We start from the raw sequence: 27,538 nt of genomic DNA, 5'->3' as shown, positions 1-27,538 counted from the left end.
ATTAAAAAAAAAATGTGTTATGATGTAACATTGTCTCACATTGTCTCTATGAACTCATTTACATGTTCCAGGCCACCTCTCGCCACGATCGTCAAGTCCTGGCTGCGGCGTACATGACACAAGTAACGGTATCCTCTCTCGCACTCGGATCGGCATAAAAGCAAAAGACAGACGGGGAAATCGGAGACGCTGGGCTGGCTCAGTGGACTGGGAGATGCTCTCCTTCGCTGAGGTTTCTTCAGAAGCATCCGGATCGAGGATGGCTGCCAACCACGTAGCTCGATGGACGAGACCGTCAGCGTCCCGATACAAAGAGACTTCCTCCACACTGGGTTCAGCGAAACTTCTCCGTTTCATCGGGACTCTGCCGCTGGCCTTTTGTTCAAGACTCGCGGGGTGAAGCTATACCACTGCTGGCTACGTTTCTTTCAAACCTTCGCCGGATCCGTATATGGCGGGCAGCGTAAGAAACCACGGTGAACGAGGTGGATGACGACCCTTGTGCTGCAGCAACACCTGAAAACTGCAAAGATGCTGCTGTTCCAATTTTAGACAAAAAAACTAATTAAATGGAGAATAAAATCTGGCTTTAAGCATTACGTTAAAAAAATTTGGCACTTAGTTCTTGGGACCTCCAACACTAATGAAAAGGAACTTTAAAAAGCAACCGCACAGAAGCGGTGCGAACTCGGGAAGGTAAACGTGCGTGTCAGAGCGGTACTGCGGCTCTCTAAAGGAAAGAGGAAGTAACTTTTCTTCTTTGGATTGACCTGAAGGTGCAGCATTTCACCTGGAGCAGACTCGAGCATAAAGCAGCAGTGACGGCACGGAGGTAAGGCTGCTTCTGCAAGGGAAATTACGAGTTGCTCATTTAGGCAAGCTCTACTTAAGAGCTTTCCTGGCAGCTCTCTAGAGCAGAAAACAAAAAAAAAAACCTGACCCAGAAAGTGAAGGTCATGAAAACAGACTTGCTTTGCTAACAATGTCATTCATTTCCCCTGCAAGGATGTGAGTGAATATGGACTTTCCGCATAAATCAGGTAGGGATCGGGAACCTCAGGTGAAATCTGGTTCCTTTCTGCTGGACGCCGTTTGGAGTGGACTGACAGAGAGGCTGTCCCGTGTTTGTGCGGCTCTGTGTGTATCTGTGTGCCTGCGTGCATTTCTACCCTGAAACCCAGCTATGCGTGGTGGACTTCACGCCGTGGACGAACCCCTGCGGGGTGACAGAGGGATCGAAGTTGAAGTCCAGCGGGTCGCCGTCCATGAGCGTGTCGTGGATAATGGACTCCATGTCGCATTCGAAGCGCTCGATGGACATGTCATCCAGGTCGCTGGGCAGCTTCTCAGGGGCGTGCGCCAAACCCAGGCTGGGTCGCCCGTAGCCGTTGGTGCTGAGAGCGCAGAAGCCAGGGGTCAAGCCACCGCCCAAGTGGGCGGCAGAGCCGAAGGGGGCCTGCATAGCCGACTTCTCGGGGGCCACGTGGCCGGGGCTTCTCAGGCTGGTCAGGGGGAGCATCGAGCGCCCATTCATGGTCACCGGAGCCGGGGGGGCCAGACCGTGCAGACCGTGGTGGTGGTGGTGGTGGTGGTGATGAACGTGCGGGCTTCCTCGGCCCACGATCTTGGCCACGTGCCCTGTCGGGGCGCTGCTGTAGGGGGGGAGCATGCCCCTGCCCCCAGCCTGTTGGGAGACGACCGTCTCCACCGAGGGCATGAGCTCGCCGTGGTCCGAGTCCGAGGTGAGCAGCTCCTTGAGGAGGCCCGCAGGGCAGCTGTACTGGCCAAGCGGCTTGCGCTCGGGCACGGTCTGCATGGGCACGGCAGAGAGCCCGCTCATGGGCGCCTGGCCGTAGAGGCACTTGTGGTAGTCCTGCGAGGGCTGGGGCGCCATGCTGGGAGAACTGTACGATGGGTACCCGGGGCTGCTCTGCATCATGGCCGACGGCGACGACTGGGAGGAGCCTCCGCCCCCGGCTCCGCCCGCCCCCACCTGGGAGCCCTTCGGCGAGAGCAGGTTCAGGTTGCCCAGCAGGTTCTCCATGACATTCTCTGGGCCACGGTGGCCCAGGGTGCCAGCCACCTCTGACAGGCTAGGCAGCGTGCCAGCCATCTTGGCAGTAGGGCCCGGCGGGTACACCAAGTGCACGTCGCTATCGGCCAGGTCGTCCTGCTCGGGCAAGAAGGGCGAGAGGCGGCCGCTCAGGGTGCTGGCGTTGGAGCTGGTGCGCGGCCGAAATGTGCTCCACGCCTCAAAGTCGTCGTTGCTGTGGGAGTTGGGGCTGTCGGCACCACCCTCCGGACCACCCTGCAGAGACACCTGGAGGAGAAAACAGCCACGACAGACCACTGATGGATCAGTCAGTAGAACCACTCTGGGACCGAACCACTAATGCTACACAAATGCTCCAGGCTATTTTGGAGGGTGGTACTCCAGAGAAGGACTGGGAAGCGCTGCCTTACACGATGGCACTTAAGCTAGTGTCTTAAATTGTCAGACAGACAGCTGTATAGCGAAGAACCCCGTGTTGGCACAGCATGGGTTAAAGGAAGCTCCGCCCACCTTCTTCTTGGCGGCCCGCCCCCGGCTTCTGGTGAACTTGCTGTTGTTGTCCATAGAGGCAGCGCGGCGACGGGGGGACTTGCCACTCTTGCCCCCCTCCGGATTCAGCATCCACCAGGAGCTCTTCCCCGTCCCCTCGTTCTGGACCCGGACGAAGCGGCTGTGCAGCGACAGGTTGTGTCTGATGGAGTTCTGCGAGGAAGAGGAAAAATCTGATTTTTTTTTTTTTTTTTGGTTTCGCTTCACCCTCCGTCAGCTCAGCCCTCGCTCCGGTGGCGGCGTTTCGGCCGAGTTCTGCCCGCGCTCTGGACGAAACTGCGAACGAACAAGTTATCATGGAAAAAAATATGACAGCTACGCAAGTCAGTAGGAGATATTTCAGGAAGCGGAGGAGCTAGGTTAGTTACGGTGGAAGGGGTTGGGCGAAGCCAGACTCGCCGCCGCTGGTCAGAAGCTTGGCACCGAGCTCCTCCCGATCGGCGTCCGCAGAGTTACCCGCGCAGTGCCAATGCTGCCCTGGGCTGTTTCATAGAGGGGCTACGCCGTACCAGCCGTTCCATAACATCAGTGACCTAAAGCACCCCGCGGAGACCTAACCCACCAAAAAGGGGCATTCCTCACGAAGGTGTGAGCGGCGGAACAGCTCCACCCTCTTCAAATCTGCTGCCGCCCGCACCTCTAATCTCTTTCCACGACTGAGTCACAGTCGGACGGTGTAATCCCTCTGCGCAATAACAAAGGAATCGGTCCGCTTCTGTCGAAAACCCAGTTTCACATGTGCCTTTTGTTTTTCCAAACCTCAACAGTTCCACCCCAGCCCACTGCACGGGTACTAACAGATAAGACAAGAAAACAGGGCAATTGCACCGCCGGAGCGATCAACACGGGCGCAAACACCATGCTGTGTTTAGAACCTGCAGTGGAAACGTCTTTGTCGTAGCCACCCGACGTGGAGAGTTTCAAACAGCAGCCCATAATCAAAGGGGGGGGGAGAGAAAAAGGAAAGGTTCGCACTCTTCTCGGCATAGCAACGGAACACCTAACCGGCTACGTCACTTCCTTCCAAAACATGCGAACAAAAGGAAGCCGGCGGCTCCCCTTCGGTTGTTTTTCGCCTCGCACTCCTCCGTACAGTAGGAAACGAGAGACGGAGGATGTTGTCTCACTTCCAGCCAGAGCCTCGGCTATCGCGGCGGTGGCTGAGGGGGATTTCGAGAGCAAACATCAGCGTTTCCACAACCTTGGAAAGCCTTGCGAAAACAGCGTCTCCTGAAAAACAACACTTGTTTGTCAAATCTGTAAAACACAGCTAATGAGTAGGTAGACGCAAGATGCATCATGGGCTGGGGCGCCCTTCACCGTAAACCTTTAAGGAATGTATGTCTTATTCCCTTCATATTCAACACTATTATACACTGTACGATATTTACATTTATTCACTTAGACGGCACTCTTCTCCAAAGCAACTTGCAACGTTAAGCTACTGAATTATTTACCCATTTATACAGCTGGGAAATTTTTACTCGGGCAAATAAGGGTAAGTACCTTAGTCAAGGGTACTACAACTGGAGGTGGGATTTGAACCTATGACCTGTCGGTCCAAAGTGCAGCAGCTCTAACCGCTACGCTGCCACGTCGAGCAGCATGCCGGCCCTCGCTCACCCCGAAGGAGTTACGAGCCCCCTTCGGCTATACGGACAGCGAGGCGAAGCAGCGTTTGGTGACCAGAAATGCAGCTCCGTTTAAAATGAAACCGCGAACAAATCTGAAATCGAAGGTGTTGAAATGTAGAGCCAGGAACTATGGGAATAAGCGTCTCCTTCTCCATGTCGTGAGGCATCGCGCCGGACTCTCCAGTTGTGCCGCAAACGTAGAACGGAGCGGCTTCCCCGCAGAGAAAGTACCGCTGAACCACGGGATCCGTTACAATTCACGAATGATTCAACTCCGGCTGAAAATACCCAGAGACGGACGGAGGGCAGGATTTTCCTGCACAAACAGGAGTCTCATTAGCGAGTGTCGAGGAGGCTCAACTCCCTCCCGACGTGACTCATTTCCCCACATCTGGTCACCGCCCCCCTCCGCCCACCCGTCTGCACGGGGTGACACACGACGCGGCGAGGACAACGGCACGACGGGACAACACGGCAACAGAAAGAACACAACACAGCACGAGCTCAGCGTGAAGACATGCGAACGAGAGGGGGAGTAAAACAAGTGGCAGGATGAAAGATTTTTTTTTTTAAAAAAAAAATTTTTTAAAAATCTAAGCAAGCAGGTGATTCACACACAGATGGAAGGAAGTGAGCCAAAAATTCATATTATTCATTCAATAGCTGGGGCCAGTAGCTCGCGTCTCCCTCCTACTGCATCTCGTATACGTGACACACGCAGGGTCGCCCCGTACAGTACAGCCTGTGGTCTAGGGCGGTACATTTCCATTCGAGGGGAGCTGAACAGCCGTGCCAGCCTGAGAGGCAGTGACATTTACCATATTAACAGGGAATGAGCCTTCGTCGACTGCTCTGGTTTCCTCCCCCGGAATCCGACTGCTCGGACCGGCGAGCGGCGGTGATCAAAAAGGGTAAGGTAAACCCGAGAGGCACCCAGTACGGTAAAGTAGTTGCTGCTGGAACCTCTGCCAGGACACTCATATGACAGGCAGGCCCAGTCCGGTCCGTTCCAGCGTGGCGCCTCCTCGCCACCGCTCAGCCCCGCGCGGCTCTTAAAGGACTCTTGGTGCCATCGCCAGACTGGCGCTCTGCTGAGTCCTCCCTGTCCCGGCACGGGATGAGCGCTCCAGACCTCGAGGGGTCTGGACCAATGACGGGTGTTCCCCTGTGGATGGAGGTTCGAGGAATATCCTCGCTCCCCATCTCAGGCTGAGGTGAAGTCAACGAAGCCAAAGCAGCCCTAGTGTTTTTCCATTTTTTCGGCCGTTTTACTTTGCCAGCGTGTGTCCAAAGCAGAGCAGCCGTGCAGCTTCCAAAAACTATACGCGAGCTGAGATTTACAACTACGAGGGATAAAAAAAAAAAAAGATATACGACTGCTGTGAGCTACGGTACTATGATGGCGCTATTCATCAGCTCGCTGCCGCGACTCCTCCGAGGAGAGGACACGTAAATCCTGGCGGTGACGAACGAGGGCGTCTTTCTTGCAGCGAGGGAGTCCAGGCTCGGGTGGGACACGAGCACGTCCGAAGGCTGCTTTCAGATGGGGTAAATAAAACGATGACACCTCCCCTCCCCCATCACCACGAGCGGCTCCTGAAGAGGGGGAAAAAAAGCGAAGGGATCTGGAGGGACAGGGACGGCTTGTGCGGCGTGACGGAGGCTCGGCCGGGTGCGATCTCCACGACGTCAGTCCTGGTTTCCCACCCCCGGCTCCAACCATCCTCCCGCCACTTGCCGGAAAGGATAAAGAGGACGGTAAAGTGGCCAAGTGGACTAGGCTGCGACTCCGTCTGCGTGCTGCGGTAACAAATGGCCGTGGGATGGAGAAGTGTCAAAAACGAGGAGCGGCAAAGAAGTCCTTGCACCACTTCACGCCCCACCCCGATGGGGCCCACCGTCACTTAAAGGTCTCACCAGACTTTACTTCATGAAAGCAGGTGTATGACATCACTTGTTTGCACTTGGTCTGGTTGCGAGCTGCAGCTGTTCCGCAGGAATCGACATTTAAGCCGTTGATCCGGTCCCGAGTTCTGCCGTTATCACGGCCACAACCTTTGGATCTTTTCAAAGAAATACAGAAATGCACAACGCAAAAGCTTAACGACGACCGAAATCCAGGAACAGCAGTTCTCTTCACTTCGTTTCTGAAGAGCGCCCTTCCGCGCAGGCTGCCGCAAACAAACAATTTGCTGCAAAACGGTGGAAAGGTGAACATGCAACAAGTGACATAATAGGGAAGGAGCGCAAGAGTGAAACGCACGGCGTGCCTTGAAATGAAGCTGTAAGGAAAGTCAGTCAACGGCACGTTTGAAATACGAAAGTCCGCAAGACTAAAACACAAAATCCAAATGTTTCGGGACTGCAAAAACTGCAACCATAGGTTTCAAACACACCCTCCCAACACGAACACGGACACAAACTGTGTACAACTGCTTTTTTCCCCCGGCTAAAAACGGACAGCGTGTTGAGCGCAGTAGGTACCAGCAGAAGGAACGTGTTATTCCTGTAAGTACTATGAGTCAGTGTGAGGCTAAAGAATGTCGACCGGGACGGGGAACCGTAAACAAGGGCCCGCGGCAGGAGACGAGCACGGGGAGGCGACCACATGAAAGCGGGTTACCACAGGAAACTGTGTCGCCTTCCTGTCAGGCCAGGAAAGCGGTCAAAGAGGGAGGGGAGAAGCCGAGGAATCCTGAGCGCAGCGTCCAGGGGTCGGACCGCCCCCCCGGTGCTGAGCTTCTGACGAGAGACGCACACAAACATGGGAGAGAGCACCCCGGAGCATCCCTCCGCTTCAAAACACACGCAGACTCCGAGCGTTGCAGCCGTGTGGTCTGATCTCTGCCCAGATCCCTCCCTCCAAGTGGTGACGGGGTAGGCCACATACCCTCGCACTGATGCACTTCTGTTTGCCATTTTATTGTTTAGCCAAGAGGCCTTTTTGGAAGGGTCTTACAAGTTCGACTTTTAATACGGCTCAGTGTTTAAGGACCCTCCCGGTACTTGAGGTGTGGCCTCGTGAGAGGAGCACTTCTGCCCGTGGTAATAGGCCTGGCTGTCGGACTCGGGGGGGGAGAGGCTGCGGCAGGACTCCCCGTTGACATGTCATGTTTATTTTTACAGACCTCAAGGGGCTGCCGACGACCCCTCGAGGGTTTCGCCCGCTGCATTTCCGCGGCCCGCATCTCCGCGTTAACGTCGCTTTACGAGGGCGGCCGCAGATTTACAGCCTTCGGTGCCGCATTTTCGAAACAGAGAGGAGCTCTTAAACCCGACAGGATTTCAATGCAAATTAGCAAACTAACGTACTGGTGCCAGGGATCGGGATCTGGCTTCGATTTATTTCATAAACGTGTCCTTCCGTAGATGTTAAAAACCCAAAACGGGGAGGAGGTAAGTTAAGTTAAAAAAAAAAAAAAAAGGCTCTTTACTAAAAGAGAAGTGCTCTGTAAACATTGCCTTAAAATCATAAATAAGGAGGACAAGTCACTGGAAAAGAACAACAGTAGATCGTTGTGCACCGAACGCAGCGGAGAGAGCAGCAACGTGAAAGGATACGGAGCAACGACGAAGCCGCAATCATGCTCATACAATCGCCGGGCTCTTGTTTCCAGCTCCATTGACCAGTGAAGGTTATTAAAAGGTTAAAAGGAACGGGTCAAGATTTCCAATTAATCCACTCAAAACTAACTGTGTCTCAACAGACCGTAAGGGATGTTTCACTGCATTAGTTCCGCGCGCTTATAAGCAGCTTTGAAGCCCATCAGCCATCCGTCAACTCGGAAGGGCCTCCAAAGGTGCTCCGACACAGCGCCCCGGTCGCTTCTCCACCCGGGACACCGAACCCTGACCGGATTACCAGAGCGCTCACCATCTCCCCGGGGCACCCAATATGCCTATGCGGTGGCAGCCTGTCAGCCATTTTGGAACCCTTAACCGCATGCGTGGACTGAATGGCGAAGGACAGAAGCGGTAGGCTGTCTGATCAGCGCAAGACGCCTAAGAACAGCTGAGACGGTTTAGCGTTAGACACAACTGTGAAGTTCTGCAACTCATTTCCCTGCAATTTCACAACGTGCTCTTTAGCTTACTTTTAGTTTCATGTTCCACTGTTGCTATACGCTGAACGTCATTGCTGTCACAGTTAATTTTAAACTTCATGATGTCACTTCCTCGGCAGCTATTCTGGCAAACTAATAAAACAAGAGCGCCGCAAAAAACAACGGTTCGGCGGAGTCGGTGACAGATTCTTGGTGTGCCGCCATTCTCAAAAGTCTACGCGAACAATAAAGAAAATCAAATCTAGCGGGAATTTAAACCGGCTCCACAGATTTTTATTTCTGTACGTGTTACGTTCTGTTTGGGTTTCTTGATGTTGTTTGCTGTGGAAAAATCCGTCACACAGTAACTATTTGAATCATGTTGTGCACATTGCCCCAGATACACTTAACCAGATTTTATCAGATCTGCTCTGTATATTTCTACGTCTGCGTAGAAATACACCAACCAGATTGCACTTACGTAAAATAATTGTTACTACACAGGCTGTACAGGGTGCTCTCTCTCCGTGCCTGACCTCGTGGGATCGTGGGGTCGTGCGGTCATTCGATTGCTGCAGCCAAGGACACAGTGTGCCGTTTCATGCTCTTTTCCTTTCCAGGGCTTCTCAAAGGGTGCACTGTTCCACGTCCTCCTCCCCTCCCTCCCCAACTAACCAGCTCCGCCTCGGCTTCTCCTCGGTCACCTCCGTACCTGCCTGCATGGAGACCCCCTGCCCTGAGACTGCCGCCAACGCAAGGGTCCTTCCCTTCAGTAAACCAGCCTAAATACTCACCACAAAAAATCCCCCTCGTACAGCAGGACACCTCCAGTTTTGACTGATCTGAGTCAACCGAGCTCGGGAGTTGGGCCGGCGCTGCGAGAGCACAAGTGGAAAGTAGTTATCTGAATTTCTTTATGACAAAGTTTTGTCATAGGGATGAGACGATTTGGTTAAATCCTCAATGGCCTTCTTTTATCACTAAGAGCAATGAGAGTCATCAGTAATGTATACTGTCCTGTCCTGAAGCTCACTGCTCTCAGACACACGAGTTTAATGTCTAACAGATGGCAAAGTGAGCTACGGACCAGGGGCTGCATACGAGATGAGGCTGGCAGAAAGGAGTTTAACACTGCTTTGAAGTTCGGAGTTTAAACCTTTCCATACCTCCTAAAACATGAAGCATCAGTCAGCACTGCTTTAGTTCATTCTCCACTCTGTTTAGCGCTTCTTCACATTACGTTCGCATTTATTCATTGATCTGACGCTTTTCTGCAAAGCAACTTACAATTTGATGCTGCTTAAAACCATTTACATAATTATACAGACGGCTAATTTTACTGGAACAATTTAGGGCAAGTAGCTTGCTCAAGGGTACTACAGCTGGAGGATCTGAACCTGCGACCTGTAGGTCCAACGCCAGCAGCTCTAGCCACAACACTACCTGCTGCCTTTACTCCAAAATGCACAATTCCTTGACTGGTAGCATAATTATGTAATGCAATTTATTTATTACACTGAATTTCACAGTGAGAGGTAGTCCACTGGAATTTGACTCCAAGAAATCAACTGTTTCCGCAGTCAAATTCACCATATTCTCGCCTTGTTTGGCCACGTCTACTGTCACATCCCCGCTGACACATGAGGAGCGGCGGCTCTGTCGTTCAGAGGCTAGTCATTAGCTTCCCGAAAGCTTAGCAGATCTCAGGCACCACGACATTTTTTTAAAAAAAAAAAAAAAAAAAAAAAAAAAAAAAAAAAACTATTTCGTGGTCCTGCCTGGCTCGTTGCCATGTCAACAACTCAATGGAGTAATACAGTATATTAGCCGTCTTTGGTTACCGTTTAATTTGTTATACGGTCATTATCAATATATGATGATTTACTGCTACAATATTACCGTCAGCACTTCACGGTTTTTTTTTTTCCCCTCCACTTTTTCCATTGACTTTTTTTTTCATAAAGAAACCCTCCTGTCATGCACCGTCACACCCACGCGCTGCATCCCATCTGCGCTACTCTTCATCTGATGTACATGCGCTGCCCGTACCACAAACAGGATAGAGAGAAGCGCCGCACAAGTCACTGTAATCAGCTTTAGGGCAAACTGTAAAGCTTATTAACATTATCATATATTTAGTAACCGGTTACCAAAACTGATTCTTTCACTAGCTCCATTACAAACAGCTCAGCTACTGCGCAGTCAAGCTGAACGTTGTGTATAGAGCTGACACCGGACGATACGGTTTTGAGTAACTGCGTGTTACTTAATTCCCCCCCCCCCAGGGATCAGTAAAGTATCTGTGTATCTAAATATATAAATAAGCAAGAGTGAACGTATGCAAAAAGCAAAAATCTTGCGGCAGGACCTTATGGAGGGCGGTTGACTCTTGCGCTCAAAGTGAGTCCCAATAAAGATGATGTGTGAAAACCAGTGTGCAGGAGCAGCGGGCCAAGCTGGTGCTCAGATGTTACGTCACTGGCCAGGAGTCATCCAACTGCTGCCACATGACAAAAACAGGAGTGCAGGTAACAACAACAACAGTTCAGAGCGATCTGCAGCTTTACCAGAGTACACGGCTGAAAGAAGTATGAGTTGAGCCTGTGGGCTTGGAACCAGAAGACTGCTGGTTCATGTGGAGGATGGGGACCTGCTGCAGACCTCTCAGTCGACAAATGTTACAGTAAAATTCCCCAGCAATGCTGAAGAAAAGAGAATATAACAGTTGGATGTTAGCTTAAGGACTCTTCTTGGCGCTAACTCAGCAGAGTCCGTTCCTGCAGCAAACCTGCAACCGCTTGGTCACGAGTTAGATTCCTGTGGCTCCTCTGGCACTAGAGCTCGCCCGGGCAATGGGAAGTCCCTCATAATTTCCTTACAATTCTCCTTTCAGTTGACTGACGAGGTAACAGCTTGCCCGAAGACGGGACGATTTCATTCAGATAAGGCCTACTTGCACAAGAACGTTTTCAGCAAAATACGGAATGTTGTACAGGAACAAATCCTGGGGTGGTGGTGGGAGGGGGAGTCTATGCTTAAACAAGGGCATCAGTCCAAAAAGTTGGTCTTGGCTCAGACACACATGTCGCCTGCTTAGCCTCTCTCAAGGGAGATGGCTTCCAAAGTGACTCATAGCCCAAGTTTTTAAAAACATTCCTTGTCAAACCATCTCTTGTCTTGTTGAATCGTAGGCTGTTGAGAGAAAGCCAGGAGAACACTAGGGGACTCCCTAACCAACCCACATTCGCAGAACTTCAGAAAATTCCTGCACTGAGGTCTCAGACTCAGAGGAATGAAGCAACTGAGCAGCAAGTAACACACTCCTTCAGGTTTGGCCAAGTCTACTGGAGATACACACAGAATACCCACATCTTGCTCTGATTAAATCCTTCCATCTGTTGTCTCCAGCTAAAAAAATGTTTCCCCTGACAATGGTTTCATAAGTTGTTCTGAGACACAAATCCCTCAGTCATATTGAAAGGGGTACCGAGTTTTTGAGAAGATGCACCTACACAAAATGTTTGGTCCCATAATGATTTCCAGCACAAATCTGGCAACCTGACTGATGTGACCAGTGGGTATGCCACGGCCCGGAAAGCATGACAATCTCAGCATTTCCCAACAGTCTAAAACATGGGAATTAGGAACAGGAAGCTACATCACGCCTTCACAGCCATGGTGAGCTATATCATGTGACTGGCATTGACTGTTTCGCTGAGCCAGCTTGATTTAATCAGCATTGTTTCGAGCTAGTCGCTGTCGGAGAGCGGAGATGTCAGTTGAAAACGAGCAACACCGATCTCGAGACGAGGCACGAAAGGGCAAAATTACGAAAGAACGAAAAAATTATCATAGCTGAACCGCTCTTCGCTCGCACGTCTCCGATTAACTGGAAAAAAGTAGCGTGTCACATGACTCAACCACTTCCTGCCACTCACCTGCTGCACTGCCTGCTTTTATTCACGGTCTCCTGCAAACCCAGCAGAGTCGACATTCCAGCCGCGACAAGTGGAACTCGTACATTAAATGATGCTCGGTTCTAGTCAATCCTTAGACTTCTTTTGGGCCCTGAGATGTTGGATTAAGAAGGAAAGAGAAGAAGGAAATCAAAGCAGGACAGCACTACAAGTCGACACAACGGGCAGTCGGCTAGACAACGGTCAGCAAGGACACAGCTCTAGGCTGGCATGTGAGCGCTCAACATTGGATAAGCAGCGTTGGGCATCAGGCAGTGAAACTTGCACAGTGACGTTGGCTGAGCCCACTGTGCTTCTCCGCCCATCGGTCGACCAGCACAGCACATGTTCGGATCCCTTCGTGGGACACGAGCCACAGGAAGGAGCTGCTCACAGCACATGCAGACAACCTTCACGTCCCAAACTACGTGTGCCAGCATCAGACTACCGGGACACAGCAGTGCCATGTATACCCACGGGACTGAGCAGCTGCAAAACTCCTTAATAACGAAATTAAAAGTGGAGAACACCCGTTGCCATCCATAAGGAGCCGCAGACCCAGAGAGACAATGGTTCTCCCACATCTCCCCACCGAGCGCAGTGTTTGCTCTTTGATAGGCTATCGACCGCAATGACGGACAAGCGCCGCGATATTTTCTGCCCTCTCCCCCAAAGCCAATATATAAAAAGCCTGGCTGGAACGAGTAGATTAAACCAAAACAAAGACAAATTTTTAAATATTCACAGGCGCTACTGTTAAATGGAGGGGTCTAAAAAAAAAAAAAAAAAAGGGACGCTGTCTGAACAAGGGCGGACGGTTGAGGCTTGCAAAGATGCGACTTTCCCCCCCCCCACTCTTTCTCTTTGAAAAAAAAAATCCCTCTTCTTTTTAAATCCTCCCATCTATTCTCTTCGCTATCGCCCACTCTGTCAGCTGCACCTTAGATGTGGTAAATAACTTACATATAACGACATGCAAGTCAGAGAAGGTGCGTTAGCTACGAAATACGGGCGATGAACGGGTTCCAAAACGACGCGAGTTCAGGTTGAACTGAACCAAAGGTGATTCCACTCTGTGCTCAAACACAGTGTCAGTAGAAGGACCATGAAAGTTCACCTGCTGAAGCCTTCAGATCTGACCCGGAATGTAAATCCGGACAACAGTTCACACTTTGCACACTTTTCACTGGATAAGGACTCGGGGGGGGGAAATTAAGGCGTTTATGGCCTAATCCAGCGCTTCGAGTTCTTTTCATTCTTGCTTTGCAGTGTTTTAAAGGCACAGAGCAGGGTACGCTTCCTGTAGAACGTGAACAGCAGTAGGGCTGCTGCATTGGGTTAGTGTGACATGACTTGTTTTGCGTTACCTCTCCTGTACCTGCTTCGGAAACAATCCAGCTGTCGGCGGGAGCCTGCGAACGTCCGTTTCATCACGTATGCGTATTACGCGCGTTGTCTATAGGTTCGGTCTTGCGTTGAATGCAGGAGGGTGAGCGAGCCCACAGAACGGACCGACAGCACGCCTTCAGGAGACTTCCTGCTCCATTGTGTTCACACAGGAAGTCCTGGCTGCGCTGATATCGGTCTTGCTAGTGGCTCTGGCCTGTATGCAAAGCACGAGGGGGGTGGAGGCTGATGGGGTGCTGGGCTATGCGGGCCCCTCGGGGGGTTGTAGCTGGGATGGCGAGGGGGGTGACGAAAGAACCCGAGAGCCCGTGTTTTCAGATTTTTTTTTTTTTTTATTTTTTTTAAAAAAGAAAAAAAAAAACGCACAGCCCTGATTGAGCAACAAGAGGAAGAGGAAGGCCTTCGCAGCTCCAAGGTCACCACAAAGGCCACAAAGGCCCCTCAAGGCTTGTTTCTGCATGTACAACTTTCACAGCTCATAGTATATTTCCCACAGCGAGCATTTACAGCCTCCTCGCCAGCGTTTCCCTCTTGGTCAGAAGGAAGAGTTCAGTGAAACGTCACAACGGCTCGATGCGCAGATAAGCGGCGGTCCCGCATTCTGCAAGGTGGCGTCAGCGCTTTTACACAACGCTGCCCTCGTGCAGATGGAGGGAAGGATAAGGGGGAGCGTAAAAGGAGCGGATGAGAGTAAAGACGAGTAACCTTTCAGTGTTTGTTGGGGATGCTACAACCGCTGAGTGCCAGGTAGGAAGACGGACGCAAAAGCGTAAATTTACTGCGCCTACCGAGTAGCTCATCCTCCCAGTCACCATCCCAGCAGTGGCCACTGTGCAGTTTCCTTCACGATCAATATTTCCAGTTCAGCTTAATCCCAAATAAATACCTTTTGGTACATTTTAATAACTTCAATGCATTTAAATTCAGTTAGAAACTCGGTTACACATCAGTGGATAAGCTCATTCTAGACACGTTGCTCATACTGCATAACAAGGTGCTAAGACCTGAGGTCGGTCGACGTATACGAGCATAACCGATGGGTTACGACAAGCTCATTCGTGAAAAATTTCCGGTGGGGGGGGATAGAAACACCATTTTTACTGAAAGCCCTGCAGATGACTGAAAAGGTGATGGCGAAGAGCAGCATCCTAGGCTGGTAGTGAAATCAGTTGCAAGGTCATATATTTGTCACCAAACCACCCAATCTCACTTCCTCCGATGGCCTCAGCTAAGTCCATGCTCTTTGCGTTGGGGGTTCATCCACTTTCCCTTCCCGGCTTTTGATGCCTCCGCATTTCCGATGCTTGGCTGTGGCTGCTGGCCCATCAGGAACATCCTTGGGGCTCCACGCAGCCAGAACACACTACCCCGGCTCTCTCTCATCTAGCATTTTACAGTTATTTATTTATTTATTACAACTACTATCTATTTACTAAGCTGGGTATTTTTTTAATCGTATTACTGCAGGTTAAGTATGTGGTTCAAGGAAACTACAGCAGTAGGTGGGATCTGAACCTGGGTCCTCGAGTGGAACGCCGCAGCTCCATCTTCTCAACCTTGTGCACCGACGCTGCCATCCGCTTGTTCTCCAAAGTATGACATACCAAATGACACAGATGACCTCTCTTACGGGGACACAAAACAGCGTTGACCGTGAAGGAAACGAAAGGGTGGCTGAAATATTTCGCTGAAAAACTTTGTGCTGATCAAACATCAGAAGGAAACGCACAAAGGGACGAGGAACTGTAGCTCATAAGGATTAGTCTGCAGCAATAACGACCTTTTAGTTAATGAAGGCTAAAAATCAGCTGAAAACAACAGGAAAGTGGTGTGTTGACAAAGGTGTCTTCCAGCGGAGCGTCTGAAGAACCAGGAAGTGACAGCAGGAAATGACATCGCAGATGAGAAGTGGCACTAAATTTAGGTAACGCCGCATAAGGTACGTAGAGAGAGGACGCAAGAGGGTCGACGGGCTCTTCCGCTCCAGCCGACAGCACGCACAGAAAACACACGTGATGTTCAGGCAGCACTATATTGCACGTGTGACGACAAATGTTTCACTCGTGCAGGATTTTTAGCTTTTAGGAAATCGGACAGCGTTTGATAAGCGTAACCCTACGGTACTCATTCACTTCCATTAACCGCTTAACCTAGTTGGGCTCCGGAGCACCGCAACCCTATCTGATGCTTTAGTGTGACTACACCGAAGACCCTCCGCGTGCGTGCGTGCAAGAGAGAGAGAGGGTCACATGGCTCTGCTGTACACACACACACACATTTTCAGAACCGCTTGTCCCATACGGGGTCACGGGGAACCGGAGCCTACCCGGGAACACAGGGGCGTAAGGCCAGAGGGGGAGGGAACACACCCAGGACGGGACGCCAGTCCGTCGCAAGGCACCCCAAGCGGGACTTGAACCCTAGACCTACCGGACAGCAGGACTGTGGTCCAACCCACTGCGCCACCGCACCCCCTTAGGCTCTGCTGTATAAAAAAGCAAATCCCTGCGAGGAGTTTAGTGTAGTTTATCTAGCACTGCACTTTGCCATAGACAAAAATATCCACTAAATGCTAATTAATAATCAGCGTAATATGCTTTGGTGAAGTGTCTGCTAAACGAACAAATGGAAAATTTCAATATCTGTTCTCACCAAAAACAACTGAAGTGTGCGTATCAACTTTGCAGCTATACAAAAGCATAAAACACACGATGGGGAAGAGAATCTGGAGCTCACCAGAAGCGGAATGTGGAAGAGGAAAAAGCTGAACAAGGGGATGCGGTGATGCAGAGGAACCGGAGGAAGAGGAAAAGCTCCTTGATGTTAGACCGAAGCTCAGCGCTCCCTCTCCTTCCGAGTCAAGACAGCAGCAGAGTGCGGCGGAGCACCTCACGTGTCCAGCGCAGATTTGCGGCTCCATATCTTGCTTTGTGAAAAATCACAGCAGCGGCATCCGATCTGGCTGAAAACAATCCCCGGCAACCAGGAGACACGAGTCCAGGCGAAGACCCATCGGCCCAAATCACCTGCATATCGTCGCACCAAATGTCACAACCAGCAGAACTCGGAGCCCTTCCAAAGTCCTTCAGAAAGGAAGAACCTTGAAAAACAGATTCAATGCCCAACAATGACATTTTACAGATGTACTAAATAAGGAAATATTTACGCTTTCTTAAGATCCGATAGCTGTTTGTATTGGAATGAGTTTATGTTCTACTACACGTATATATGAGCACGTGACAGCGGCTGTGTATCCGTCCCTCCTGTATGCTTTGCCATTGCAACTGGAAGCTCACGAAATCGGTTGCGGCACCTGCAGGATATGGGGTGCGTGTGACGAATGCGTCACATTCCAGCGGCATTTTCCGAAGGAAGTCTTGCAGCACGGCTTCTGGAGGCAGAACTGGTGTGTTTTTTAAAAAATAAAAATTAAAAAAAAACACACTCGCACAATTTATAAATAACTAGATAACTTTAACATGAGATGATGCTGCTGCTCTTGATTTTTCGAGTTCATATTTGTTTGTTACCCTTGTTGATTTACTCTCGTCAAGCTACGTGGCAACGTAATTCTCCTTTGGTGCGTTTATTTTTCCAGCGGTTTAAATGGTTTTACAAGAAAGGGCACAGCGAAGGACAAAAAAAAAAAACTTCAGAGTACTGGAATAGTGATGCCTTCCACTGAGGAAACCCTGAAACAATTCCAGTTGTTGGACCATGTGATGACAATGAATCTGTGCTTTCCGCACGGTCAGTGTCCATCATGGCCAAGGCTGAGTTGCTGGACACAAGTGGATTACATTAAAGCCCTTAGCTGTGCCCGAAGTGTTATAACTTCCACGAAAATGTCTCAAATGTCAAAACGTTACGTGCCGTCTTGTGAGCTTCAGCCAGGATCTCGTAATGCAACGATGACAGCGTCCTTTAAAGGTCAGGACTCCATCTTGCAGACCGATGGAAAGGCTGAGATGTTGACACACTGGGACAGAGAGACGGACGATACGTAAACAGTCCCCTCAACACAGCTGGTTTCAAAACGGGAGAAGACTCTGGCTCTCGTATCCGGGCCCGCGATGCAGCTCACGAGGAATGTTTTGGAGTCCTGTCCCACTTGGCATGGATACCCGCAGAGCCCCGCCGTACACGGACCCCGAGCGCTGCTACGGACCGGGCGGCTCATCGGTCCACGCGAACGCACGGATACCTGGACGCCGCTGCTCCTGTCATCTGCGAAATCCCCTGGTCTGTTTGCGAAGGAAGCCAAAACACAAACCTAATTCCCCTCTACTTCACAGACAACAGAAACAAAAGGATTCCTCATTCAGAAGTGGCTAAAAACAGGGAAAAAAGTCATTTAAAAAAAAATAAAGAAATTTTTTTGAAAAATAAAAAAAGAGGAAGAAGGTAATTTACACTGACACGTGACCGAAGGGAATTTTATTGTTAATTCCTGCATTGTCATCACTTGGCACGAGCTGCTTCTGCACCTTAGTCATACTTCTGCTCCCAAGATAATGCTCTCTTCACGGTTGCTTAACGTTCAACGAAATTTTCTTCCCTGAAGTCGAGCAGGAGTTTCGCGTCGTTCGGAGAGGCCGCTGAAAGCGTGTCCTTGAGAAACGCGGCGTGAATCAGAGACGAGGCGCACCGCCGCGGCGTGCGTGCGCGCGCTTCTCGGCACGGCAGGGACTTTCTCGACAGCCGACACAGGAAAGCAGGGCCCGTTTTATGTTTCAAACTTCAAATTACAGCGCGAGGGCAGTCACACAAACTGTGTTTCAAAAAAAAACATGGTGCACAAAAATTAAAATGTACGCTATAAGGTATACGTGGCCAGCCAGGTTAATGTCTGGAATTTTCCCACCCCAATGCAAAGCTGGATACGGTAGCGTTTTTATTTTGTCCCTAAAAAAAAAATATGTAACATTACACTTTGAGTGTAGTAAGTATTTCAGGCTTTTTTTTTTTTTTTTCTATAGAGGCAAAACAATGAGGAATTTTTAAAAGGTACAACGGGAGTTTCCGCCGATCGGACTCGCGCACAAAACCGCTTCTGCTGCTGTTGTCGTAATTTCTGCGCAGTAACCCGGCCGCTGCCATGGCTATCGTTGCTATTTGGAGTATTTTTTTTTCTTCGCCCTGGTTGCCAGCAGTATGTGTGGCCTGGCAAGAAGTCATGGCAGAGGTAACGTCTCTCCCTCCCCCCCGCCTCCCCGCAGCTCTTGTTCAAACATAGTAAACAGACATGATGTCACAAGCAGGCAGGTATGGGAAAGAAAAAGCCAGGGAAATTCTTGGTAACACCAAGTTTACCAACCATCACGCAGGAACAGATGGGCGAAGCTGAGCGCCAAGTTAGAACGCTTCATACTTTCCTACCTAAAGGGACTTTGCATTAAGATCACAGCGATGGGATAAAAAAAAAACCGGCGACGTGAAGGTAAACGGCGTTTGTCGCCAAGTGGATGCCCTGCAATGCGCAGCAAAAATCTGACATCTGCCTTTTTCTTTTTTTTTTTTTTTTTTTTAAGACGGAGCCAGGACTGGTGATTCAGCACTTCCCACAAAGGCCGAGTTTCATAAGCGCTGGGAAAACACCTGAACCTAACAAGGACTACATTAAACACGCATTTTTCTGAGAGGAAGGTGCCTTCTGTGAGGTGTTCGCCGGCAACAAGGACGGCACAACTCGCGCCACGCCCCATGGTTTAAGAAGTCCCCCTGCCTCCGTTACCGGGGACACGGGAGTTCCGCTTTCTGACGCGCAGCTGCGGGCCGTCGGGTCCGGGGAAATAGCTGGTTACGCAAGCCTTGGCACACGTGCGCTTACAGTACCTGGGCTCAGACGCACGAGCGCAAAAGCCGTGCGAAGCCAGGAAGGCGTAATGCAGAAAGCGGAGCCCGGTGTGCTGGGCTGGGCTGTGGTATTGCGGTATTTTCGCCGTTTATAGGTGTAACCGTGATCTTGGGCATAAGCATCCCGACGGCTCGCAGGCCAGGGACTCGTGAGTAACGCCGAAATCCTTTGAGGAGCGCTGCTGCGCGACACAACAACACGGGCACGGGCACGCTACGGAGAAATGTTTGCGGCACGGCAGGGTCTGTGTGGGCGTGGGGGAGGGTGCAAATTCCTGTCGCTCCCAGGGAACCGCAGCTGCCCCTTGTTATGAAAGCAGTGCCAGGCTCTGTGCCCAGGAGGGCGAGGCCCATGTGTGACACACATTTCGGTGCTCCGCTTTCTTTCCTGCCCTGTGGACAGCAGGAGCCACACGAGCGCTTCCGGGAGGGGAGGGGGGGTGTCAGTACAACCTACCCCGCCATGGTTTGTGTTGCGATAAAGCGTGTTCGTCTTGCGCCTGCAGCCCTGTCCTGGCAAAGGGTGATGATGCTTTTTGAGGTTGTTTGCTTCTGGAGCACAATATTTGTTAAATAAAAAAAAAATTTAAAAAAATTTTTAAAAAAAAAAGGAAAAAGGCCCAGAGTTCAGTGACCCAAGGGAAACGCTGAACACCGTGGAGTATTTCAGGGTCAAAACTCCGGCAGGGATCCTGGGAACATCTTGTGACCGCCCCCTCCCCGATCCTGGCCGCATACGCCGATTAAGGCATGCGAACTATACGACAGGTGCGTGTGGCTCCGCCGTTCCCGCCCCTTTGCTCTCATTGGCTGCTCCCAGGTCAACACGCCCCCCCCCCCCAACTCCGCCCACACATCACACTGCTTACGCACCATTCCCAGCCCCCCCCCCCCCCAGCTCGTCTCATCTCAAAACAGACCGAGACTCCAAGGAAAAGGAGGAAACACAGATGACGTGCCGCCTCGCGACCCAGAAGGTTCCAGTCACCCGAGGAGCATCTGGGTGTTAAACATCCCCCTGTCGAACTGGTCAAACTGCAAAACATTAAATCACGAGCGTTTACAGTCTTTTGTCCAAAACGACATTCAATGTTCGGCTGCTTACAGTAATTTACCCACTTATACAACTGGGTTAGTTTTACCGGAGAAATTCCGGGAAGGTACTAAGTACCACACACAAGCGTACTACAGCAGGATGTGGGATTCGAACCTGGGTCTTTTGAGTACAAAGGTGCAACCCTAACCACTAGACTGCCTGCAAGCAACCCTGTGGCACTAATGTATGAAACGATCTGTATGGGTGAGCCGTGCGTCGGAAGGCCCCGAAGCAAAACGGCAAATGGTTAACAGCGGAGAGATTTCAGCTTTCGTCTTCCGCCTCTTCCTTCCTTACGCTCCAGTACGCTGCTGATCAAAATGACCAAAGAGACTTGCTACGCAAAGGTCGCATTTCTGTATCAAAATGCTTTGCGCTGAGGTCATTACTACGCTTTTACCTTGCGCAACGGACATAAGACGTTCCGAAAAAAGAGGCGAAAGCTACAGTATAAATAATCCTCCTCGTCACGTAAAGCATCCCGAGTCTCCGCTGAAAGCGCGTGGTTTACGACAAAAGCACGCCAGCTTCCTTCCCACGGTGCCGGAACCCGGGCCACCCACCGACCCCTTGACCACACAAGTCCCACCAGGTGAATTCGCATTCACTCACAGCTCCCCCCGGCTCCCCACTCGGGGAAAAAGACACCTAACGGAGAGGGAAGAGTGCGTTTTGAGCTGAGATTTAGCGGAGATTTACTCCGGCTGTCACTTGTGTTCAGTGCCGCGCTGCTCGCTTTGCCCAAGACGAGGCGACAGCGCGCTGCTGGAATATCGAAATAATCCACTGAGAGAGACACCATGAAGAGCGTGAGATCACGGCATCCTGCCAAGAGAACACACATTACTTGAGATTTGACATGGATGCTCGAAGGGGAAGCGCCCTGTCCCATTCCCGCAAGCCGCCACCCGCTGCTTACACCCTTTATCTTCCATGCTTTCAACGGGCGTTTTAGTCAACGGATGCTTGTCCGAAAAAGAGACTGTAGCGCCGCACCGCTACGCCCGATCTCCGCCCTCGAACCCGCCCCCTCCGTGCCCACCTCCCCGTGTTAAATAGGCTAAACAGTCTGCCTATTCAGATACCTCCGGGGCCTTGCCAAAGGAGGCCAAAAAACAGACTGCTGCTGAATTACAGAACCCGGCGCTACCCAGTTAGTACTTTCCCACAGGCGCGGCCAAGCCCTCCCCAGCGGCGCCCCCACACACCCAAACAAACCCCCTCCCATTGAGCCAGGGCCAATAGGAAGGCCGTCCTAACGCGGGGCCGCCGCAGCGACAGGGCCACGGAGACGGCCGGTGGGCTCGCTCGCTGCGCGCAGGCACAGCACTCGAGCAGAAACGCCACTCGCACGCTCGCCCGCAATGCCCCGCGCTGCCAGGGGCGCCTACGCTTCTTTCAACCTGGCGTTTCGTTTAAACGGAGCCATGTCACACCATCATCGGTGGGATTTAACCACCGTCTGCTATCAAATCCTACGCGTTCAGAAGTGAACGTCCTACGCTACGTGAGCAGAAGTTCTATTAAAGACTGAGCGAAACCGATGGAATCTTTAGACCTACACATGTACGTGCCGAAAGAAACGAACCCGCCGCGTTCCCGTAGAACCTGCGAGCGTCGCCGGTTCGGGTCACTCAAGCGTTATCATTTCAATATTCAGCCGATGCTTTTTCCACTTAGTCACTTACAATGAGAAGTTTGTATATAAAGCTACTTAATTCAGGGAATGTACCTCTGTCAGGAATACTACAGCAGGAAGTGGGATTCGAACCCAGGACCTTCCCATTGCGAGCAATGGCAACATTCTCCAAATGACAAACCACTTTGTATGGAATGTCTCAGATGACCAGCTCCTTACCCCATCTGGTCCAGGTAAAAATTTGACAACGTCCAAGCGTTCCACCCTCTTGCAGCCGGTTACATTCATGGGAACTCCTGTCGTTTCTCATTCTGACAGCAGGACCGTGAGCGGTCGACCCATTGAGAAGCACTCGAGAAAGAAAGAAAACCTTTCGCAACCGGCACAAAAGCCACACAGTCATACTTGCAGTGAATGGAGGCATAGAAGAATATCCCTCGAGTCTTAAATTTCCCCTAATTGCACCATCTTTTCCAGAATGTAAAAACACTGTAATGGCCATTCATCAGATTACATTTTTTTTTTTTTTTTAAAAAAATATACATTTTCATTAACACAGCTGCCTACATGAACTTCCCGCAGCTGCCAGAGTGTATGGAGAAAAACGGAGGGCACATGAGGATAAATTCCACTTCCCAGCCCAACGTGTTTACTGTTAAAAACCAGCCGTGACTAAACTATGAAGTGTGTGTATATGTGCGAGTGTGTGTGTGAGAGAGAGAGAGAAAGAGAGATGCAAGTAAATAAGGATCACAATGCCATGGTCACCAAACTTCACGCTACCCAAATTAGGAGCACAGAGATTAAAAGAGGAGAAATTCCAGGGAGGAGAAGAAAGATCATTCTACATATGGCATGTGGCAGAATGATTCTCAGAACTTCCAAGGCCGAGGCTTCAAGCGCGAGGCTCGGGAAGGCTGTCGGACCGCACGCCGCTCAGACATCTTTCCTTCTCCAAATGTCACTCGCTGGCACCCTTCACGTCCCATTCCCCGCGATCACCACTAGTAGGCGCTCACACCGACAAGCACTGGGAGCCCATCACTCGCTGTCACACGCACCGCAAAAACGTGCTATGAAAGTGACTCATCGAGAGAAAACACTCGACGCCACCACGTATCCGAGGCAGCAGGCAGGGCCCGGGGTCAGGACTACGGCCCTGCAACGTGAAGGTCCCGGGTTCGAATCCCACCGCTGCTGGAATACCCTTAATCCATTCAACTCACCTTTATTGTCATCATACAAGTATAGGAAAATTCAACACCCTCAACTGATAGAGTAAGAATACCCTGATACACAAATGGGTAAACCATTGTAAAGTCACCTCGGGCAAAAGTGGCAGCTAAAGAAAGGTCATTAACACTTTATAGAGGTGACTAAAGTTGACGCAGGAGTCATCGCTGGAACACACACTCAGCGTGCCGTCATTGTGACCGAAGATCCTGCACATTGCCACACTGTACTTTGTTTTCCCACTACGAGCCTCACCTCTCACATACGAGCACGGTGAAACCGTCCGCCTCTAGGGCCCCAACAGCTACAGTACGAAACCGGTCTACTGTAACTGCGAGCACACTAAACGTACACGCCCTCCGATGTGGATCCGGCTCTCTCCGCCGACTTGACGGCTTCTTTCGGCCCGAGTAAGTTCCGCACCTCCAGGCCGCGGGAAGCCGATCTCCTGCTAACGTGGGCGTTCCGACAATGCGCCACATCTCAGGATTACAGACGACTCAGACTTGAAAAGACCTTAGGCTTACAGCTTTAAAGAGTGAGATTCTGAATATCTGATTGGAATATTTTGGCCAAGGAGGCCGTTGGATCAAACGCAGAGAGCAGCACCTTTTTTTCTCGGAGGCGTGGGAAGCCCTCGTTTAACCTCGCAGGCGAACGCAACTCGATGACCTTCGCTAGAAGAAGGTGCGTTTGCGGTCCCTCCTTGCATCCTTCCCTCACGTGGAAAGGTGCGGCCCGGCGTGCCGGTGCCCGCTGGGCCGGAGCATCAGCGGCCGGTTTGAGATTTTTTTACAGTCTCCCCAGCACCCACTCACACATACTGTACCGCACTTGGAGCCAAAAAGGGAAACGCTGCACATGCAATGAAGAAATGCCTCCATATCCACTGGACAGAAATACAAAGAAAGAGCTCATATTTTACAGCCGTGATCATGCACTTGACTGACACTTGGAAAGTTAACACGTGTTTGAAATGTAAGTTCCAGCCTTCTCAAGAAAGGAAAGGACAGAGCAGCATCCCCACCAAGTGATCCTCCTGTCCCATCCTTTAAACAACAAATAAGAATGATCTTGAAAAAAAAAAAATACTAAGAAAAACAGCGCTGCCAATGGGCACCCGGGAGACTCGAGCACGTGGGATAACTTAGTTAGAGGGGAGCTGGAAGCGAACTCACTGGCAAAGCCGCGATCACGGAGGTGAACAACTTTTATGGAGGAGGAGGAGGAGAGCAGATCGAGATCGGAGAGATCGGAGGGATGCGGGTCCCGCACCGAACTGACCTTCCAGCCCGCCGAGCTGTTGCTGTCGCCCTTGTCCATGAAGTAGGGCACGCTGCGCACCATCCAGTCGTAGATCTGCGACAGGGTGAGCCTCTTCTCCGGGGAGCTCTCGATCGCCTTCGTGATCAGGTCCGCGTACGACATGTTGCCCCAGGCGTTGCGGCGGGACGCGCTGCTCTTGCGCTGAGCGGCGGCGGCGGCGGCTGCGGCTGCAGCGGCGGAGGACGAGGACGAGGAGGACGAGGAGGACGAGGACCCGGCGGCGGCGGCGGCGGAGGGGCCGAGCGGGGACGGCAGCGCGGACACCTGCTGCTGCTGCTGCCGCTGCGGGAGCTGCTGTTGGTGGAGCGCCGCTCGGTGGACGCAGTCCTCCCGGCACTGGAAGCCATCATCATCGCAGAGGGGAGGCTTCTCCTCGGGGAAGTCCTCGCTCTCCTCCAGCAGACTGAGATTGTTGACGAAGTCGACGGCGCCGCCGCCGCCGGGCTCCTGCTGCTGCTTCACGGACGGCGCCGGGGAGGACGTGTTCGAGTCGCCCGGGCCGGGGAAGTCCGGCCGGGGCAGCGGCCAGGTGCACGAGCGCGGCCGGGAGAGCGGCTCGAAGTCCGGGTCGATGTCCACGAAGGGTTGCTGTGCTGCCTCAGCCATGGTGCCGGGAGAAAGGTTCCCGGTGCGAGCCTCACATAGACCTTCCGGCGCGGCGGAGCGGCGCGAGAAAGAAACGCGGAGAAAGAAACGGCAAAACTCTGAAGTTGGAGACTCCCGCTGTCCGGCTACCTTACCGCGGACATCAGGCACAGAGTGACGCGCAGACTCGGTACTGCGAGGACGTTCGGCGGACAGATTTGTCTCACTTCGGCTTCGGCGGAGTTACTCTACGTTACAGCGCAGCCCCGGTGTGACTCCGCGCGAGCTTCGGCGCAGCCTGTTGAATATCGGACTGACAGGCGGCGGAGCGCCGTCACTGGAACTATCAGCCAGTCAGCTGATCAGGGCCGCGCTCGACTGACAGCTGTAGGGAGCCAATGAGAGGCGTTCAACAAGTGGAGGGGGAGGGGACAGAGACACGGACCCAAACACAAACACACGGATTGAGAGAGCTCTTTTCCCCGGTTTTCAATGAGGGGATTCCGCTCCGTTGCGGGGTAGCGAATCACGCGCACTCGCACACGCACTTTAGATTCACGCGTTTGTGGACTGTGGGAGGAAACCCGAGTACCCGGAGAAAACTCACACAGACAAGAGCATGATAAGGGAAAACACGCGAACTCTACACAGATTGAGCCGGATTCCATTCCCAGCACGCGCAGTCCGTTCTCACGGCCGTTTGTGTGTGTTCATCCGCCGGGACTAATTCCCGATCTGAGGAGTGCCTCGTTTGGCTCTTAGAGACAGAGACGTTTCGCTGTGGATTTGCTCCGTAACGGGGCCCGAAAGTCTAGAAAACCCCATAGAACAAGTGGTACAAATTCACCAAGTCCCTAAAAGTGAATATCCGTATATCGAGAGTTACATACTAGGTAATTTTGTTCAACTGACGACAATAAAAGCATTATTATCCAAGGAGTCATTGTTATGTACAACATTAGCGCTCGGTAGGAAATACATGGAGATTAAAGTTGATTCGCCTTGCAGGACTAAACATGAGAAAATGACCTCTTTTTTTCGCCAGAAGTAAAAATCCAACAAGTACAAACGTAGTGAAAAATTTTAATCAGTCAAGGGACATTAAATATGTCAGCACATATTTAACTTTTACTTCATGTCGTCGACACAGGTCAGGTGTGAGAGAAGAGCTACCAAGAAGCTCATGTTATACAGCGCCGCTTCAGAGTCTGCGAACTCCTCGGCTCCCTTAGTTTCGCCACAAAATTGTTATTGAATGAGAATCGGTGTCTCTCATATGACATAAGAGGTGCGAAATGACCGATTCCATATGTTCCTTAAGAGTAAATCGTGTGTAGGAGAAAAGCAGAAATAGTGCCGGTGCAAAAATAAGTGAACCCCAAGTTGCATTGGTTAAACAAGGTAGCTAAGTAGAATCGGGTTTGTAAATCATAATCATTTATTAATAAGTTTGTTTTAATATTTTATACAAGAATTATGACCATCCCTGTAGGGTTCACATACTTTCAGGCAGCGCTGTACATTAGAAACGATGATATTCCACGAGACATCATCACTCTATAAGGCATCCTACAAATCCGGCCTTTTGCCCTCCGCTCCGTGTTTTAATGCTACATACAAATAATATCTCATCCTTTGAGCGAGAACAAAAACAGAAATGTGGAGTTGAAATGTTCAAAGTGCTCGAGATGTTCTTCTGTGCGCTGGTTCGGAAGAATCGCCACAACAAGCCAGGACAGCGTGGCGCAGACCTTGTAAGTGGTTCGGAAAATGAATGGATGGAACTTGTATAAAATTAGGACGATGCCAAATCCAGTCAAAACCAAGCAGTAAACACATTTTCAAATTACCCTCTTGGATGCTGCAGCCAGATGTTCTGCAGAGCTCAACAGCGGAGGGTGTTTGTGTTGCTCTGTCATGGCATTTAACAGGTTAAAAAAAAGAAAAAAGCTTTTTAAATTACTTTCAACTTCATGTTCAAACAGATCAAGCCCTAAAAAAAGACTCAAGATCAGAAAAACAGAATAATTACCCAGCACAGAGTTTCGGTTGCAAATATACTGACGGTCATTGGTTCTTAAGAAGGCTGTTATTTAAACAATAGTTGCAGGTCTGTTATCAGAGAGGTAAAATTAGAAAAACACTGGACCCTGAGGTGTCC

The 27,538-nt window shown here is 51.0% G+C and overlaps 1 protein-coding gene across 1 annotated transcript; it reads right to left on the bottom strand.

Moving 5' to 3' along the window:
• Positions 1-426: 426 nt before the first annotated feature.
• On the bottom strand, positions 427-26,264 carry foxo1a (forkhead box O1 a). Its single transcript, XM_018764598.2, has 3 exons — positions 24,751-26,264; positions 2,564-2,755; positions 427-2,320 (listed from the first exon to the last, which is right to left on the bottom strand). Exons 1-3 carry the CDS (start codon positions 25,396-25,398, stop codon positions 1,166-1,168), a joined length of 1,995 nt encoding a protein of 664 aa, XP_018620114.2. The 5' UTR covers positions 25,399-26,264; the 3' UTR covers positions 427-1,165.
• Between the last annotated feature and the right edge of the window lie 1,274 nt (positions 26,265-27,538).

Source organism: Scleropages formosus, chromosome 10 (genome assembly GCF_900964775.1).
Source record: "Scleropages formosus chromosome 10, fSclFor1.1, whole genome shotgun sequence".
NCBI lineage: Eukaryota > Metazoa > Chordata > Actinopteri > Osteoglossiformes > Osteoglossidae > Scleropages > Scleropages formosus.
Note: the sequence above shows the minus strand (reverse complement) of the source record. Positions and strands in the feature narration are given on the sequence as shown.